Source organism: Mchenga conophoros, linkage group LG3 (genome assembly GCF_057382185.1).
Source record: "Mchenga conophoros isolate Kocher_MC1m ecotype Shallow Benthic linkage group LG3, M_conophoros_male_GT1.1, whole genome shotgun sequence".
Classification (NCBI taxonomy): Eukaryota; Metazoa; Chordata; class Actinopteri; order Cichliformes; family Cichlidae; genus Mchenga; species Mchenga conophoros.
In genome coordinates this window covers 33,093,101-33,111,030 of record NC_140528.1, presented here as the reverse complement: position 1 = coordinate 33,111,030, position 17,930 = coordinate 33,093,101, and the positions used below count along the sequence as shown (strand labels likewise).

Below are 17,930 nucleotides of genomic sequence, written 5' to 3'. Positions count from 1 at the left end.
GTGCTAAAGAAATAAACTTGCCTTGCCTCCTCGATAGAATGTTACAAGGTCCAGATACTAGATACCATTCATCAGTTTCAGATAAGAGATCCAAGTGAAAATTACATGATACTGGCTGAGGCAGATGAAGAAGTACACCAGTACAGGAAGGAGACACAGGCAGCCAACAGGAACAAAATCCAAATTGTTGCTTTGAAAATAAATTATCTGAAAGAGACAGACTAAGACTGAACTGCTTGTAGAGAATTTGCATGCAGTTCGGAGTAATGTTGATGCAGGATTTTCTTCAACACAGTTCTCCACTAAATGCAAATTGATTCTTGGCACTGTCAATGAACAAAATGCTCAGAACTGCTTTCCTTCCTTTGACTGCCAGGGAGATGTTGGCTCAGCTTAGAGTGCTTCCAACTATTTATGGGCACACAAACTTTCGTTAAAGCAGTTTTCTACTGTTCCTTTCAAAAGTTTACATGAAAGATTGAGTTTTCATGTTTGGAAATGTTGTGCTGAAATGCTACTTTTTCATATCTATACATGCTACCACAGATGATGTATTTTTTAAATAATTAAAATAAAAATGATATCACAATAGAAATACACTGTAAAAATGTGATATTAAGTTTTTTAAACTGGCTTTTGAGTTTTTTTTAAAAATGTAAAAATGTATTATTACTTAAATCCACCACCGCCAAGCTTGGGTGTGAGTAGAGCCCTCTAGTGGGTTGCCACACATGCCCAGCCCCCCGAACACCCAAACAAACAGTCCACTAGTCCAGGACCCGGGGCTTAATCAAATGTCCAGAACGACTGAAACGCGGAGTCCGAGAACTGGCTGTGGGCTCACCAGGCCGGGAAGGACAGGCCGAACCCTCCGCTTGCCGGACAAGCGCCGACGGGCACGGTGGGATCACAGAGGGAGGGTCAGAGTCCAACGTTCCGGCAGCAGGTGGGGGGCTGCGGCGGAGGGCTGGCACCACAGGCGCATCCTGCAGAATGTGTGCAGGCTTAAGTTGGTCCACTGAAACTACCTCCTGCCGGCCCCCAAAATCCAAAAGAAACCCCCTGGCCACCACCTCTGCTGTCGTGAAAGCCAGGGGAACCACCCCTGGCCACCTGGTGGTGCGATCCACCACAGTCAAAAGGTGTGTGAACCCTGTGACTGTGGGAGTGGTCCGACCAAATTGTCGTGCACATGGTCCGAGGGGCACCTGAGTGTGCCTGTGGACCTTCGAGCGTTAGCACAGAACACACGCAGCAGCCCAATTCTTTACCGCTTTCCGCAGGCCCGGCCAAACAAACTTGTCGCTTACCAGCTTGACCGAAGCCTGTAAGCCCGGGTGAGAGAGAGCATGGATGGAGTCGAAAACACGACGGTGCCACGAAAGGGGAACGACGGGGCACGGGCGACCCATAGACACGTCGCAAAGCAAACGCGGACCGCCATCCCACACCGGCGTGTCTTCCAGCATGAGGCTCGTCTTTCTTTATAAGTTGCAATAGGAGAACCGTTAGCCGCAATCAGCTGCAGTCCGTGGCCTGCTGCTAAGCGGTCCGCGGCGGTGGGCGTGATGAGGCTCTTCTGGGAGCCAGAGTCCAGCAGAAAACAGCGCCCGGAGCGTGAGTCTTCAATGAAGAGCAGCCTTTCCATATCGTCAGCGACTGCGGCAGGCAGCAACGCGCTCTGGCGCCAAAACGCTGATGGTAGAAACAAAAATCTTTCCCGCGGTGTGTAGCGGTTCCTGCCGTTAGTGCCAGCTTGTCCGCTCTGGAGAAGGCTGTTGGGGGTGTCGCCGGCAGATCCACGGCCGAGGCATGCACTCCAAATGTGTGGGAAACCAGCAGGATGCGATCTGCCTCTTCAGCCAGGGAGCGGTACTCCTGCGCCGCTAGAAACGGGGAGCTGGCGAGGCCAGTTCTCACAGTGACAGGCAGTTGTCTGGTAAAGAGATGGACGAAAAGGAATCCTCCGTCGTCCGAACCGAGCAAGGACAACATGTTTTCCGTGAGTTCAAGAGCCGTGCCTCTGCCCAGCCTGGAGAGGGAAAGAAGTTTCTTGGCTTGCTCCGCACCGGAGAGGGTGTATCGCCGCGGGAGTAGGTCCTTAAGGGCGACATATTTCCCTTGCACGGGCGGGTCCCGGAGGAGGGCCATCGCACGGCGGGTGGCTAGCAGGTTGAACGATGCCACCACATGATGAAATTTCGTGTCGTCAGCCGAGATGCCGGGGAGAGCAAACTGAGCCTCCACGCGGACAAACCATGACGAGGGGTCGTGGAGCCAGAAGTCCAGCAACTGGAGCGCCACGGCAAACGTAGCCACAGCAAACATAGCCACAGCAGGAGCTAGAGGGCCGGCAGTAGCTGGCCGTCCAGGGCGAACTCCATGGTTCGATGCGTGTTCAAGGTAGGGTCACCAATATGGAGGCATGGGACACATAAAGTTGTAGCATTTTCAGCACAACATTTCAAAACATTATTTTTGATTGATTTAAACTAACCTAGACTACAAAAGGAGAGTGTAAGTAACACCAAACAAGATGTGTTTGTCAGCTTTAGTCTGCAACTGTATTGCAGTCTACCTAGTTCCAGGTTTGGAAACTTTAACTAAAATTATTACATTTTGTCGTAGCATGCTGTGTAGAGGAATCATTTACTCAAAAAAAATCTCAGAAGTTAAATTTATGCTGCGAGTTTTCCAAGACAAAAGCAAATCTTGAGTTTTATTTAAATACAGGAAAGATACACTGATGGGTATCAAGTGTCAAAGTAAAACTTGCTAAGGGAGATTTAACCAAATATGAGTGAAATTGCATGTATATATTTGAACATGTAAGTATAGTTTTGACCTTGTGTGCATTAGAGGAAATTCTTAATAAATTCAAACTTGTGAACACAATACTTGTTTTTTTTAAAGGTAATTCTTTGGAAAGAAAAAAAAAGTTCAAAGAAAGTATTAAATATATATATGCAAACTTCTGTCCACAACTGTGGGAAAAATCTTTTTACAAGCATAAGAACGATCAAACAAATTTTTTTTTTCATCTTGCTACACCTGTGATTACATGAGAAAGAATTTCACAGCTTATAGAGAGGGAAAGAATGACCCAAAGGGATATACAGTTGCAAAATGCCTGTATTTATGTATGTGTAAATGTGTATCCACACACAGCATAAGGATATTTACTGAGCTGAGATATGGACAAGCACGAAGCATCAAGCATGGCTACAGCACTCAAGATACCACGGGCAGAGGATTATATCGCACACATGCCACTAAAGCTGTCAACTCTGCTGAATCATGAGTGTACATGCAGCTTCACCGTTGCTTTATGAAGATGAAAAGAAAAAAAAAGTAACATTCACTTAATGGATGAATGTGTAATGCTTTAGATTAACAAATATTAGAAGAATGGAAGGAGGTGAATGTAATGTGAAACTGAATATCTAAAGGATGTTCATTTGCAAAATAGCAGAGACAAAGCAGGAAAAAGAGGATAAGTGGCTACCTGAATGCATTAAAGTAAGCATGAAATGCACTTTTCCTCTACATGAACCATCTGGGGCCATCTGGGGCCTTTCCCAGACCTGTCAGTCAGACTGTTTTCTACTCTGGATGGTTACTGGGCTTAACAGGTCATCAAGGTATTGGCGGCTCAGGTGGTAGAGAGAGTTGCCGAACAATCAGGAGGTGGATTGATTCCTGGCTTTACATGTCGAAGATGCTGAAGATGCCCAAGTTGCCTCTGACGCATCCATTAGACTATAAATGTTGGCTAAAAAGTGCTTAGGAATAAATAAAAGCACTGAAATTGTGTGTTTTTAAGTGGCTTGTGGTAGAAAGCACTTTGAGTGGTCAAAGTGAGCAGAAAGTTGCTACAAGTATGAGTCTGTTTAACAGAACAGAAGAAACAATTCTTAGCGGACATATGCAATCTTTTAAGGAGCTTTCATGAGTGACCGAGGCTCAGCGAAACAAAGAGACACAACAGGACACAGAGTGAAACAACGGAGCTTAAAGATCACTGAGGACCCTGGGCATGCCTAACTCTAATCCTCTTTTTTACAGTCGTGTTACCATTGCAAGTTGGCTAGTAGATACTGTCTCTTATCTCCACCCATCCCCTCCTTTCCCTTTCTCTACTCACACTCCATATCACCCTGCTAACTGTTCCCCCATGTCTCTAAGGTCTTGTTAGGGATTCCCAGTTGTTCGCAGACATTTTCAAAAGGACTCTCCTCTTAATAGGCCACGGTCCATCCTTCTACTCTACGATTTGTCCTATTCTCTCTGCCTCACTCTCGTCTTTCGAAAGGCACAGGGAATGCGAAATATATCCATCTACATTTAATTCCATTTAATAATTCTTACATGGTATTTCTTAAACCATAAAAAATCTCTCTGTCCTAAGCATATTTTCTAACGCTCACATTTTACAGTCCTCCATAAGACGTGCCACAAACACTTTCCAGATTATGGGACACATATTGCTGAAGTTTTTACTTAAATACACTCGAGAGAGGAACAGCAACTCTATTGCTCTCTGTGACAGTTTGCTTATAATAGAGTTACACAAAGTTACTTGGCTAGTTTTCTGGGGGGAAGGCTGATGAATAAGCAGAGCTGACAAGACACAGTCGGGCTCAGTGGGAACTCACAATGGGAATTACAGTTCTTGTAAAGCATTATTCAACTCATAAAAGATCATGTGTAAATCTTGGGCTGACAGAAATTCATAATTTGAACCACTATCAATGCCACTGCCAACATGCTTTGTTGCTTACATTACTAAGCAGCCTTGAGATCACAGCTTGATGAATGTAAATCTTCATGTTTAGTGTTGAATGTATTCCATTTTCTAGAAATGTATTCTAAAAATGCTGATCAGACAGACCAATGGAGAAATCTTGATTTTTCTTTTTTAACCACCAAGATTAACCAGCACACAGTTCAAAATGAAGCTTTCTTTCAACAATTCCAACCCTCTTTCAAAAGTAATGTTCCTAGAGAACTAAATTGCATTTACTTACCTTACTTACCAAACATTTTTCTCTATAGCAATAAAACCTTAAAATTTTAAAGAGAGACATTCATCAGGTTGATAATGGCTTTTTGACCTTGAACCCCCATCCTGTCTCATTGCCTTGATCATCTACTCTACACCTATGTCTAGTTTGCCCCAAGTGTATAAATAGTCCTCTTTTCTCCTTTGTCCCTGGGTCTGTTAAATTCCCCAAGTATGTTTGAACTGTACGATCTCGTGGGTGTTTTTGGACTTTGTTTTGACAATTCTCATCTCTGCATCAGCCCTAATAAACGTTAACTCCTGTTTAATCAGCCACAAACACAGTGAAGAAATTTAGTTTAATGACTCAAAGCAGTGAATGGACCCTAGCGAAGACCTTCTAGTTTCAGCTGCCTCTGTTAGGACATCTGCCATAAACACAGCTATGTGTCTAACTCCAGCACCCAGGTGGATTTGTTTAAAAAATGAATTAAACAAATAAATAAATAACTCAGTAGTCATAGAGTTGTTATGAAGGGAGAAACTATCAACAAAAACAACCTTTTGGTACCAGGTTGAAACATGTTTTTTTAATCCTGAAGGTGCTCAAGTGGCAGTTTTTGGCACTTGCACACACGTTGCCTCTTGGGTAAAACATGTTATCATTTTGATAATGTCATCTCTTTGTTATAAACCACAAAAAGTCTCGGTAAGCATTACTATGTGGAGATTTGCAAAAGACGCTAAACCATTCTGACTCACAAATGTGCCCAAATGCAGACATGGTAAAAGAAAAAGGAAGCGAATTACTCAGTACAGGTTGAACATTATTGGAGTGCAAATATGGATGTAATGCTTTCGAATCAGTGACTCACAGAGGTCACTAACATGAAGATGATACAACAACTTTGCAAGTGTTGTTAGAATATTAGCCTTATTTTGAGAACACATTCTGACTGCACACTTTTAGAGCAAAGAAATTCCACACGTTGGTGTTTTCAGTGCCAACGTGGCTTTGAAGAAGAAAATTTAGCCACCATCAATTTATCATTTATACCTGTGTTTTTCACACTGTTAACATATTTTCCACAAGATAGACCTCATGTCCTAAGTAGAGGAGGCACACTAGAAAAACTGTTTCTAGTCCTACCAATGTAAGACTAAGATTCATGTCACAAAACACCACTGTAACACTGTAGTGTCTATCTCTATCCTTAGGCCCAATTGCTAAAAAAGACTGCATCTCTATTTGTATTGCAAATCCCATACTACAATTCCTGTACTTACACAATCAACAAACCCTAACCCGACTCTAATCAAGCTATGTTTCTGTGTAATAGAAAAATTAACCACAATTTATTGCAGCAATTACAATCAAGAGCGATGTTTCGGTTTAACGGAGGCCTATAATTGATTCCAACAAGCAAAAAGTGAAGAAGCAGCTCCGAGTGCTGGAGTGAATTGAGAAGTGCAGACTCTTGCGGTGAATTAAAATAGTAAGTATTTTAAATGAAGTGTGAAGAAATAAAAATGTGCGTGTGTGTGTGCGTGCATGCTCTAGATTAGCATGAGTTGAGTTCTGAGCACCTCATTCACCACAATTAGTTTGTGGCGGTCTAAAACCAGGAAAACAGGCAAGGAGTAATTGGATTTAAATTAGACATGTTCTCTGCTCATAGCTACCTAATGTAACGTGGAGCACAGTCCTCTTACTCTTCCTTCGACTTCTTCCCTTTATCTCATTTACCAACCCTCAATCTCTTCCCACTCCTGATGCTTATATAACCCACCCAGCTGACTCCATCATGCACTTTACCCCTTACTTGCATTATACCCATTCCCTTCCAGTTCATTTGGTGTTTTTACGTGTCATCTTGTACATTATCTGTTTTAGATCATGTTTTCTACTTTTCCTTGTTCTTGCTACCAGAAATGAATTACTTTAAAGGAACAGATCAAAGAATGTGTACCAAGAAAGTGTCGAGGTTTTTATTATTTCATAGGTTTTAAAACATTTCACAGAACAGAATCATTTCTCTTAAGAGTTTTTAAATGATCTTTTATTAGCTAATGACTCTGTGGACAGCATTATTTTAGTGCTTTAGATCTAACCAGTTTCACAGGGTTCTATTCTATTACTTTGCCAGGTATCAATTCTGTGCTGATGATTTCCAAATCTACCTGCTCCTAAAAGTATTACATATTTTGTCAAGTGACATTAAAGTCTGAATGACCTTAATTTTTTTTTTTTTTACTTTAATGAGAAGTATGAATTACAATAATAAAAACCAATTAGTTCCAGCGATGATCCAAAACTGGACCTGTGTCCAATGTCTCCAAAGGTTGATTCTGTTGATCTGGACGTAGCGTTTTTAGTTTCCATTATAAATAAGCTTGGTGTGAAAATGGGCTGTAACTTAAAGACTGAACAAACAATTCTTAATTCATTTGTTCAATTAGGTTTTTACCAACTAAGGCTTCTAAGGTCAAGCACTTCTTATTTATTATTAACTTTTGGAAAGTTATACATGCTTTTATTACTAAGAGCCATTTCGTTCGTGACCGACACAACACTACTTTTGTCAACTTTTTAAAAAAAATAAAATTGGATTGGATTGTTAAATTGGATGCTCAAATTAGACATGGCTAAAGTTTCAAGCCATATTTAAGCATATGATAAAGTAACCCCTGTAAAGCCAAAACTAAGGCTTTACGTTCAGAGTTATTTAGTACGTCAGCACTAAATCCACACCCATCTGCTGCTCAATCCCTCTGTTTAAAAAATGTAACCAATCAGAAGGAAAGCTATGTTAAAAGTAAGTGGAAAGGCGCTAAAAAAAGCTGGTTTCTAACAGCAGTGAAGGGCTTCACAAAGGTTCACTATAAAATAAGCATTATTCTAAACACTGAACCATTAAACTGGAACAGTTTGCAGCCGAGAGTGAAGTGGTGGGAATGAGAATCAGCACCTCCAAATCTGGGGGCATGGTCCTCAGCCGGAAAATGGGTGGAGTGTCCACTCCGGGTCAGGGACGAGTTCCTGCCCCAAGTGGAGGAGTTTAAGTATCTCGGGGTCTTGTTCACGAGTGACGGGAGAAGGGAGCGGGAGATTGATGGTCCATCATGTTGAAGAGAGAGCTGAGTATAAAGCGAAGCCCTCAATTTACCAGTAGTTCTACACCCCTACCCTCAACTATGGTCACAACCTGTGGGTAGTGACCAAATGAACAAGATCGCGGATACAAGCGGCGGAAATGAGCTTCCTCCGAAGGGTGGCTGGCCTCTGCCTTAGAGATAGGGTGAGAAGTTCGGCCATCCAGGAGGGACTCAGAGTAGAGCAGCTGCTCCTCCACATTGGAAGGAGCCAGTTGAGGTGGTTCAGTCATCTCATAAGGCGGCCTCCTGGGCGCCTCCTGGGTGAGGTGTTCTGGGCATGTCCCAGCCAGGAGGAAGCCCCAGGGCAGACCCAGGACAAGCTGGAGAGATTATATCTCTCTCTCGGTTGGCCTGGGAACGCCTTGGTGTTACCCCGGACAAGCTGGAGGAGGTGGCTGGGGAGAGGGAGAGGTGTGGGCTTCTCTGTTTATGCTGCTGATTAAATTGCTGATTAAATTTCTTGATAATCAATTAACAGGCGAACTGCTTGAGCACAGTTTTATTTTTTCTTAATTTCTTCCTTTTCCCTTCCTCTAGTTTGTAATCACATCACGTACATGTGAACTTTTGTCCTCACTTATTTATCTTATATTTGCATGTGAAACTGTGTATCTCCCAGAATGTGTTTATGTGCTCCAAGTGTTGCTTGTGAACAAACTGTATCAGAAAGTCCGTGAGTGTATTTTACATCTGCTGTAGGCAGTGATGCCATTCCTCTCAAAGTGTGATGTCTCATCTCCAAAAATAGGTTTATGTGCATGTTTATTGTTGTGCAGGACCATCAAATCTCATCCTGGCTGAGACAGCTTCTACTGCCACTAAAGTTGGCTCTTGCCACTATATCTGGACACACACAGATACTATGTGCACACACACTCTGTCCTCTGCCTCATTTACTCCCTCTCAGCCTCCCCCTTCATCTCACTCTGAAGGCTCATTAGAACAAAATCTGTATCTGACGTGTCACTCAAACAGACTCCAGGAGTCTTTGTTTCTTTGCTTCTAAAAGCACAAATGCACAGTTATACTGTAAACTGTTCCATCTTTACATTCAGTATCTAACAAGATACCAGTGAAGCCTCTTTTTTTCTATTCCATGTCTTCGAGATAAAAAATAAACACATAAAATTTCCTCGACTATAATGTTTCTACTTCTTTTCTGTATTCTTTTTAACCATATTACTGTTTTCAGTCCAAAGAACATTTTATTCTTTTACTCTAAGTGGTGTAGTGCTGATCACTTACTGCCTCACAACAAGAAGGCTCCTGGTTCACCTCTCTGTATAAAGTCTGTGTGTTTTCTGTGCACGCTGAAGTTTATTTGTGTGTGTATGTAGCAGCTACACTGATCCATCATAGTCATCATGAAATGAAAGAAAACAAGAGGAGGACATTTCCGAGTGTTGGATTGATTTTTGAATCACAGTGTAATTTGACAGTGCATTTGCGGAGCTTCTCGATCATCTCATCTCCTTAACTTTTTCCCCACCGGGCATTTTTGTCATTGAAAAACTTGAAGTGTGCTGAAGAGCACAGGAGTGACAGCTGAGTCATTTTACACAAGAAAAACAAACAAACAGGGACAAATTTCTCATACGTCACTACACAAGGGCTCGTCTGTGAGATGGCCTCCTCATGCGCGATTACAATACGAGGCTACAATTTAGCCTACATAGTCACTGCTGCTGCCAGCATTTATCCACCCACCCGGTGGGGTGACCATGATACCCCATCAGCCTTACGTGGCTAAGGGGTAAAAAATGGTGACAGAAAGAGAAGCTGGAATTGCACAGGAGGAAATGACACCACCGAATGGGCCGATCACAGCTGCACTGACATGACGTGGTTACCATTCTGAGGGGCTGCAGCGTAAAATCAATGAGCAATAAAAACTAAATTTTTCATGACCAACTTTCTCATTTAAATGAACCTAACTTGAAAATAAACCTGTCTTTATTATTGATGTGACCATTTCTCCTGACTGAGACAGTACCCCATCAGAGAAATCACTGTCATTACCCTGAATATAACATGGCTGAGCATGTGACAGTACACAGTGTACATCAGCCTTAATAATACATCCATCCTGATAATGGCTCCATCCAGCTCGGTCCTGATCTGTGTCTCTCTGCGGGGATCTGGAATGGCTTGATGTTACTGCAGCCACTGCCTGATACTGCACAACTCATCTATATTTCAGTAGGGCAGTGTGGAGTGTGTGTGTGTGTGTGTGTGTGAGAAAAGACAGGGCGAGAGATGGAGTGGACAATCACTGCTTTAATTTAGTAGTCTAATTCTGGTTGCAAGCTGGGCAAATAAGTGAATTTAAAGAGCAGTGTTATAGTGAGAGCTGTGAATCTGTGCTGGAGCCCTTTCTTTGTTGAGTTTCACTTACTCAACAAGCTTGTAAAGATTCTTTTTACAATTTAACCCAGCGGTCCCCCACCCCCGGGCCTCGGACCGGTACCGGTCCGTGAGTCGTTTGGTCCCAGGCCACGAGAGTTGAGGCTCAGGTGTGAAATGTATGGTTTTCAGGGTTTTTATCGGTTTTCAGCGTTATTTTATCGTTTTTATCGTTAACTCGGTTTTCCTGGGTCTTTTCACGTGTGTTATGAATAAATCTTCTTTTTCGGTACCGGTACTAGTTTTATTTTGTTGTATTTATCCGCGACACCTTAAAGGCCGGTCCATGAAAATATTGTCGGGCATAAACCGGTCCGTGGTGCAAAAAAGGTTGGAGACCGCTGATTCAACCCACAAAGTGACAAAAGCAGCAGAAAGCTACAACACCAAGGAGCTTTCCTGTGGATGCACTCTGGACCTTAACATCCATAACAGACAGTGACTGTCTCCGACCTCACCCTCTCAAAGTCAAAGCCACGCAGAAATTTTTCTTCCATGCTGTCAAGATGTTCTGAGATAGAGGCTGGCACCAAATCACAGGCATGTGTGAAAGCATGGCCTTTTTAAGTCAACTCAGATCTGACCACATCAGACGTAAAGGCAAATAGTCACATGAAATTTTCAATTTCATTACACCCCCCCCCCCACAGAATGACACAGAATACTAGAAACTAGTATTTTCACCTGAGATTTTTTATGTATTTTTTTGATAAACAAGTTACAGTAAGTAAAAGGTCTCTTTTATCTACATTCTGTTACTGGCTCATCTTCTAGCTTTGTTTCCTTTTGTGTCAAAATTTTCTAAAAAAGACATTTTTTTAACGCTCACAAATTGGAAACCTCTGGTGCTTGTTTGACAATCTTTTAGGTTTTACTCTAACATGTTCAGTTTACAAAGAAAGCAGGTTAAAGGCACTCCCACACTGGATTTTCACCACGGGTAACCTGCCATTATATACAATTTATGCTGTTGTTGTTTTTTTAACATTTATTATATTTAGTGTGAAACACAGAGAAACATTTTTTGTCTGAAAGCACTGAAAAATGTTGGCTAGCCACAGTGAATTTAAGACTGACTCAGACTGACAGCTGTCCAGTTCTTAACTACCAGCCTCCATCAGGGCTAGCAGGAAGACAAGTAAGGCCTTCACCGACTGCAGAGTTAAGATTTAGACCTACTGGGCCTTTCAATGTCAGCAACGGGCTTTAAGGTCAACTAATGCCCCCAAAGAGATAGCTGGGAAGTTATTACACTGAGGAGTGGAAAAGAGAGAAGCTCAGGCTGACCTTTAAAAAAACCACACTTAAATCAGCCAACGCCACAGGCGCTGTTCTACGTTGGGCTCACTCTGCTTCTGTGTGTCAGTGTGTGTGCACGTTTAGAAGGTTAGTGCAAATCTGCTGCCTCCTTAAAGACACTGACGCTGGAGTAAATCAGCATGCGTCTACAAAGCTGAAAGCTGATCTTTGCTTTAGCGATTGGTGATATATTTTTCTCAGTTTGTCGAAATGATGCATCACTTTCAATCAAACATGATGTTGAAAGCTTACCTTATACGGGAGGAAGAGGGACTTGACTGCTGCTAGGAGACTTGTGGTATCTGGAGCATCCCTCTGGCCACAGATCACAATCTAAAAAAGATAAATAAAAAAAAATTGAAGAGGGAGGGTGAGGAAAAAAAGATTATGTGGATGAAAGAAGAAGGAAGAAAGAGGAAAGAAGTATAATAAGACCACAGCAATGGGGGGGAAAGGTGACACGTGGGACGAGGAGATGGAGAGGAAGTGATATAGGTCAGTACTGTATTTGTAGCACTAACAAGGGAGGCAGGTGTTTTCTCTGGGATTGCCTTCCCCTGCTTTACTTCTCAGTTTGTTACCCTCGCGCTGTTACCCTGACCTGTCACCCTGTCATCTATGACAGACAAACCCCTAACTAATCCTGTTTTAGGCTCCTGTTATTCCCTTCTCTCACACGCTTTCAAACTTAAAATTTTCTTTGAGTGTTACAGAAACTTTGGGCTAACTCCTGCTGTGCCTGCTAGTTTTGGTGGTTTCAGGCTAAACTGAGGGTGTTAATATTTCAAAGCAGTTACATAACTGAACAGCTGAAATAATCCCTTAAATGCACAAGTCCTGTTTAAAAACAGGGGAAAATGATTAAGAGTCTGTGTGTCCAGGGATTAGATGTGCAGGGAGCTTAGAGAGGTGCTGTCCTCAGATGACCTACGGGCCATGAAATGGGGTGAAAAATATGTATCAACAAATTAGCTGCTTGCTTAAGGAGGACTCTTGTAAACAAATGTTTATCCAAACAGGGTTTATATGATGGGCGCTGAGCTTCCAAGTTAATAATGAAAAAGTAGCAGCGGGAGGAGAAACAGCACAGGACATAAATATTGTGAATGGTGAGGATATTGAAGGCTACTTGGCTCTAACTCCACTTTCATTAGTCAGTAAATTACACACACAGCCACTTTGTTCACAGTCTAACTCATGATTATTACTGGGATCGAGGTTTACCAATGAAGCTAAAGAAATACAACATTGTTTAAAAAAATTCTTATTTTTTTAATTACTGCAAAACTTTCATACATTCCAGTTTCATTATATATAAAGTGAAAGATTTTTCATCCTTCATTTGATTTAGAACACTTCCTCAGCTTAAGGATGTGCGTGACTACTTGACTAGATGACTGACTGTCGCTGCTGGTTGGTACCAGACATTCTGCTCATTTAATCTAATTGTTAACATTTCAATCGATGCCAGCAATTTATTGTGTCGTAAAGGTTATGCATCCATGAGCCACCAGATGGAGCTGCAGCCCCAAGATCGCTGTAGAAACCCCCATAAATCTGTAAATCTAGGCTTGATCCTTTATTTAAGTCACTGCTAGTCAAGCTGGTTTGATAGTCTGATCGGACAAAGGAGGGAGAAAGGTTTCACCCACCACAGCAGGGCTGTAACTAAAGATTATTCATGTAGTGATCTAATTTGCCTTTTTCTTTAACTTTCTAAAACGGACCCATTCAGACCTGGCGTCACAGCTCCAGGGTGCGGGCGCTTTAAATAATCACGCACTGCGGTAGTGCTGTTGTGGGAGGAAAGCTCCACTTTGCACAATCTACATTTAATGTTTATCTTAATCTCTCATTTCCATTTTCTTCCGTCCTCCTTGTTTTGCGGTCAGTTACAAAAACACATTTACGTGGTACTAGCGTCTGATGCGTCGACAATAAATTTCTGCGCAGGCGATGTCGTCGATTATGCTGAGGAATAGTTGCAGCCCTACACCACACACACACTCCTGTGCAGCCCCTCATTTAGTCGACTAAGAAATTAGTTGCCAGGAGCTGAGATCAATCAAAAACTGATTTACAATACAAAAACAACTTCTGAACACAATGTTACTTATTACTTTAAAAGCAGACACAAATGTGATATAAAAACAAAATGGACTTGACTAAAAAGCTCCCTGCTATCTTTTTTCATTAAATGAAAAATCGTTTTGATTTCAGGGAACAAAAATCGTAACTTTTTTTTTTTTTTGTTCAGTAAAAGATGTTTAACAGTGATAACGTAAATGTGGGTCACAAACTGATCCAGGTGGGCCGCGCAGCATAATTTACAATAAATACCTAAAAAAATATATTTGATTCTTACAAACAAATTACATTTCAAGTGCACAGAAAAGCATCGTTTTAAAAGTCACACCTTTTAGACTTTTATACAACTTAATCCTGTTTGATAACTTTATAAAATTAGATGCACTTATTATTTAACCCTACAGGATAAAATCCTTTAGGATTGGTTTCAAAATCAACACATTTTTATTTTAAAAGTTTTGGGATTCTAAAGAACTTCTGAGGGTTTAAGGGGTTTCAAAATAACTTATTTTTTATTATTATTATTATTCAGGTTTTCAGACCATTTCCTGATCTTGAACTCATCTCACATTTCATAGTAACCAGGAAACTTAATTTGGAAAGAAAAACTACGATTAAAACAAATGAATGACAAAACACGCACAGGAAACGTTTCATTTTTCATTTGTGAGACGATCAGAGTGACTAAAAGTTTTGTGTGTCCCATTTCAAACTGTGCCGTGGAAGTTTAGGAATGGCTGAAACACAATACAGTAAAGTACAGTACAGTAGGGCTGCTTGCTGTGATTTGCAATCGGAAGGAATAGTATACGTTATCTCTGTCTTTCACTTTTTGCAATATTTGTTATTATAAAAAAAGTTAACAAACAGACATGACTTTAGGCTCTGGTTGCTTCATGGCATCTGTAGTTTGACCAACTAAAGAGAGAACTTTATTACCCAAATATGCAAACATCATCAATCAATAAAACTTTATTTGCAGTGCTGTGGAGAGATGTAGTGGAATAGTTTCATACTGATTCACGTTCACTTTACTGCATGGTTACTGAGTATACAAGAGAATCAGTTAAATCTGTTTCACCAGCTTCTTGTTCAGCTTTTGTTTCTGCTATGCCACATCATTTTCTTCAGTTTTTGTTTACCGCTAAATGCAAATTGCATGACAAACTGTGTTTGCACAATACATCATTCAAGCAGAAACCTTTGCCTTTAGTGGGTGGATGCAAAAATCAATTTGGGCTGGCAGCCTGGCAAACACCTGCTCTCCAAGCCAACCTGGCTTTTAGGACAACTGTCTTTGGCTAACACCAATCAACAGTGGCACTTTAAATGCGTAATATTAAATCAAGACTACTTTGACTATCCTACCAATACCAATTGTAAAGTATTATCTGGTTGTCATAGTAACTAAAACCCACCAGTAGCCCTGATTCCTACATGCAAAACTCAAAAGACTTTAATAACCGGTGAACTCACAGGACAACATAAATCCTTCTGGTGCCTGAACTTGTTCCCCTTCATGATCATGTGTGTTAGTTTCAAACTCACCTGTTTAAGTGTGTAGTGCTGGGCCAGAAGAGCTCGCACCATTTCAGGCAAGGCTATGGGAACAGTGGTCAGACGGTCAGAGAATGCCGTCAGTAGCTGCTGGGACTTCTGGAGCCACTCCTGTCTTCCAGTGTAGTGGGACAGACGAAGGAGGTTGAACGCTGAGACTGAGTTAGCACTGGGCTCAGCTCCATCCTCATCTGAGACGCAAAGACAAACAAAAGATGCTCAACAGTTACAGTCTAAGACCTTGAATATACCCTGAATCAAGAAAACAGAGGAGTTATTTAAATGAAACCGAGTATAAAGTTATAGTCACACTAAAACCGTGGTCAGAGATTTCAGCATGAGCATATTTATTGCACAATTGTGCAAAGAATTTGCAAACTCACTGGCTTTGAACGACTCCTCTGAAGACACTTCAGTTGTTTGGAGACAGGCTGCTTTTCACCAGGCAACGTGCAATAAAAATACTCACAGCAACTACTTGCAAATTGTTCACCGATAGCAAAAAACTTCAATGCAATTACCAGGCGACCAGTGATTATTCCTAGTTACAGAGATGTTGCCATCCTATTTTACTCTAGTGTGACTGAGCCATAAGACGGGGATTAGGACTTGATACAAAACAGACTCACTCACAACACAACTCATTTATTGTTATCTGAAACAAGGTCCTGGGAAGGTGCACAAAAAACAATAATCAACTTAAGCATTATTTTGTCTTTTAGATATTCTTCACTAAAGTTGGCTTCAATTTTTGCCCAGTGACTGCATTGAAGTCTTTTGCTGTCGGTGACCGACTGAAACTGAATGTTTGAACATTCAGTTGTGGAAACACAGGTATTGCCCACTAAGTTCAGCAAATTGTCCTCTTTTTTTTGTTTGTTTGTTTAAAATGCCAACATCAATCAACAAAAGCTTCTTTTTTATTTTTCAATTTTATTTTTAATGAAAAAAATCATTTAAAAAAATAATAAAAAATGAATGCAGGTTTAGGAAATTTCATGCTTAAGTTTTCAGACTCAGATTATGCTCAGTGTTTTATAAACTCTATGGCATAGCAATGCGTTGTACGTTATTTTTAACTAATGTGATTTGTCTAAACATGAACAAACATTAAAAGTTTCGCTTTTAAATCCAGAATGATGCCATGCTTGTAATCCAAATGTGGATGCAATGCCTTTCTGTGTGATGTGATGGACACAACAGATAACCCTATGAATGGCTCTGTTCAGTGACTGGTCCTTATCATTCATATCAGTGTCTAATGAGAACCTGGAAGGTGATGTTCCCATAACCTCTGCCCTTGCTACATGATTGCTTCTCAGGCCTGAGTTCTGTGTTTCTGAATGTGTGTGAGTGTGCTTTTTATTGTCCAACACAATTTACTCTTTAAGTTAAACTGCACATTTTGAGCAAAACGTGGAAATGTAGAGTTGTAGAGTTCTGACTTCTAAGTATTTACAGCAAAATGGCCCTACACAGCCACACAGCTGTCCTGTACACTGCATATTCAATATGTTTTATAATGAGCACGAATTACCATCATCCATGCGTGACTGAAATGCAGAAATACTTTGATTTGCATGTTTCTGGACTCCACAGCAAGGAAGTTTCAGCACACACACACACACACACACACACTGTAAACACACACAGAGGTTTAACCTGAGAGTCTGTTTGCTTTCAACATTTCACATCTCATCTCTTAAGGATCCCCATGGAAGGAGGGCAGATGAAGGCGTGACAGTACTGCTTCCAAACAGATACACACATAGAAAACTTGCTGTCAGCACAGAAACACACACTCACTGCAGTAAAGCACTACTTAAGACTTTTATCAGTTTTTTAAAGTCTACAAAAACAGCTGAAGCAGTCTCAAGTTGATGTATTGTGGGGATGAACAAAAAGTATTTTACCAGCATAATATAATCTGCAGTATGATCATTGCTTTAACAATGTAACAGATAGCTTTAAGATGGCCTTAAGATGTTTATGATGATGTTAACTTTGTATTTCAGGTGCAGTTATAACTATTTTATACATATTGCATATCTGTGCTTATTTGAGTTGATGTTCAGGTTCTTTAAAGGTCTTAAGCCTCACTGACGTGACTGTTCAGGTGATACATGCTGAGGGAAAACTAGAACATAGAAGGAATTGCAGTACATGCTTACACAACAGTTCATTTTAATATCTTTTATATGTTCATATTCTTGTATTAAGCTTTAAGTAGGGGTTCTTGATTAAAACATTTATTTAGTAGAGGACACATACATAGTTTCAGTTGTTGCATATCAGAGTGGCTTCTGTCTCTCTGTCTGGTTAGAGGTTAGGAGCTAGTCACGAGGTGAAACAGGGTGCAATTGTGGTTAGCACACAGACACACACTTAGTTAGAGAATCATTTATAGGTGAAAGTTTAATCATGT

The 17,930-nt window shown here is 41.0% G+C and overlaps 1 protein-coding gene across 1 annotated transcript in view; it reads right to left on the bottom strand.

The window, feature by feature from the left end:
* LOC146578245 (spermatogenesis-associated protein 20-like) overlaps positions 1 to 17,930 on the bottom strand; it is a 66,052-nt gene that overhangs the window by 12,480 nt on the left and 35,642 nt on the right. Inside the window, exons 14-15 of the mRNA XM_085257713.1 lie at positions 15,497 to 15,696; positions 12,113 to 12,193 (exon numbers count right to left, since the gene is read on the bottom strand). Of these exons, the coding sequence (XP_085113839.1) occupies positions 12,113 to 12,193; positions 15,497 to 15,696 (281 nt within the window). The remainder of the gene's footprint in view (positions 1 to 12,112; positions 12,194 to 15,496; positions 15,697 to 17,930) is intronic.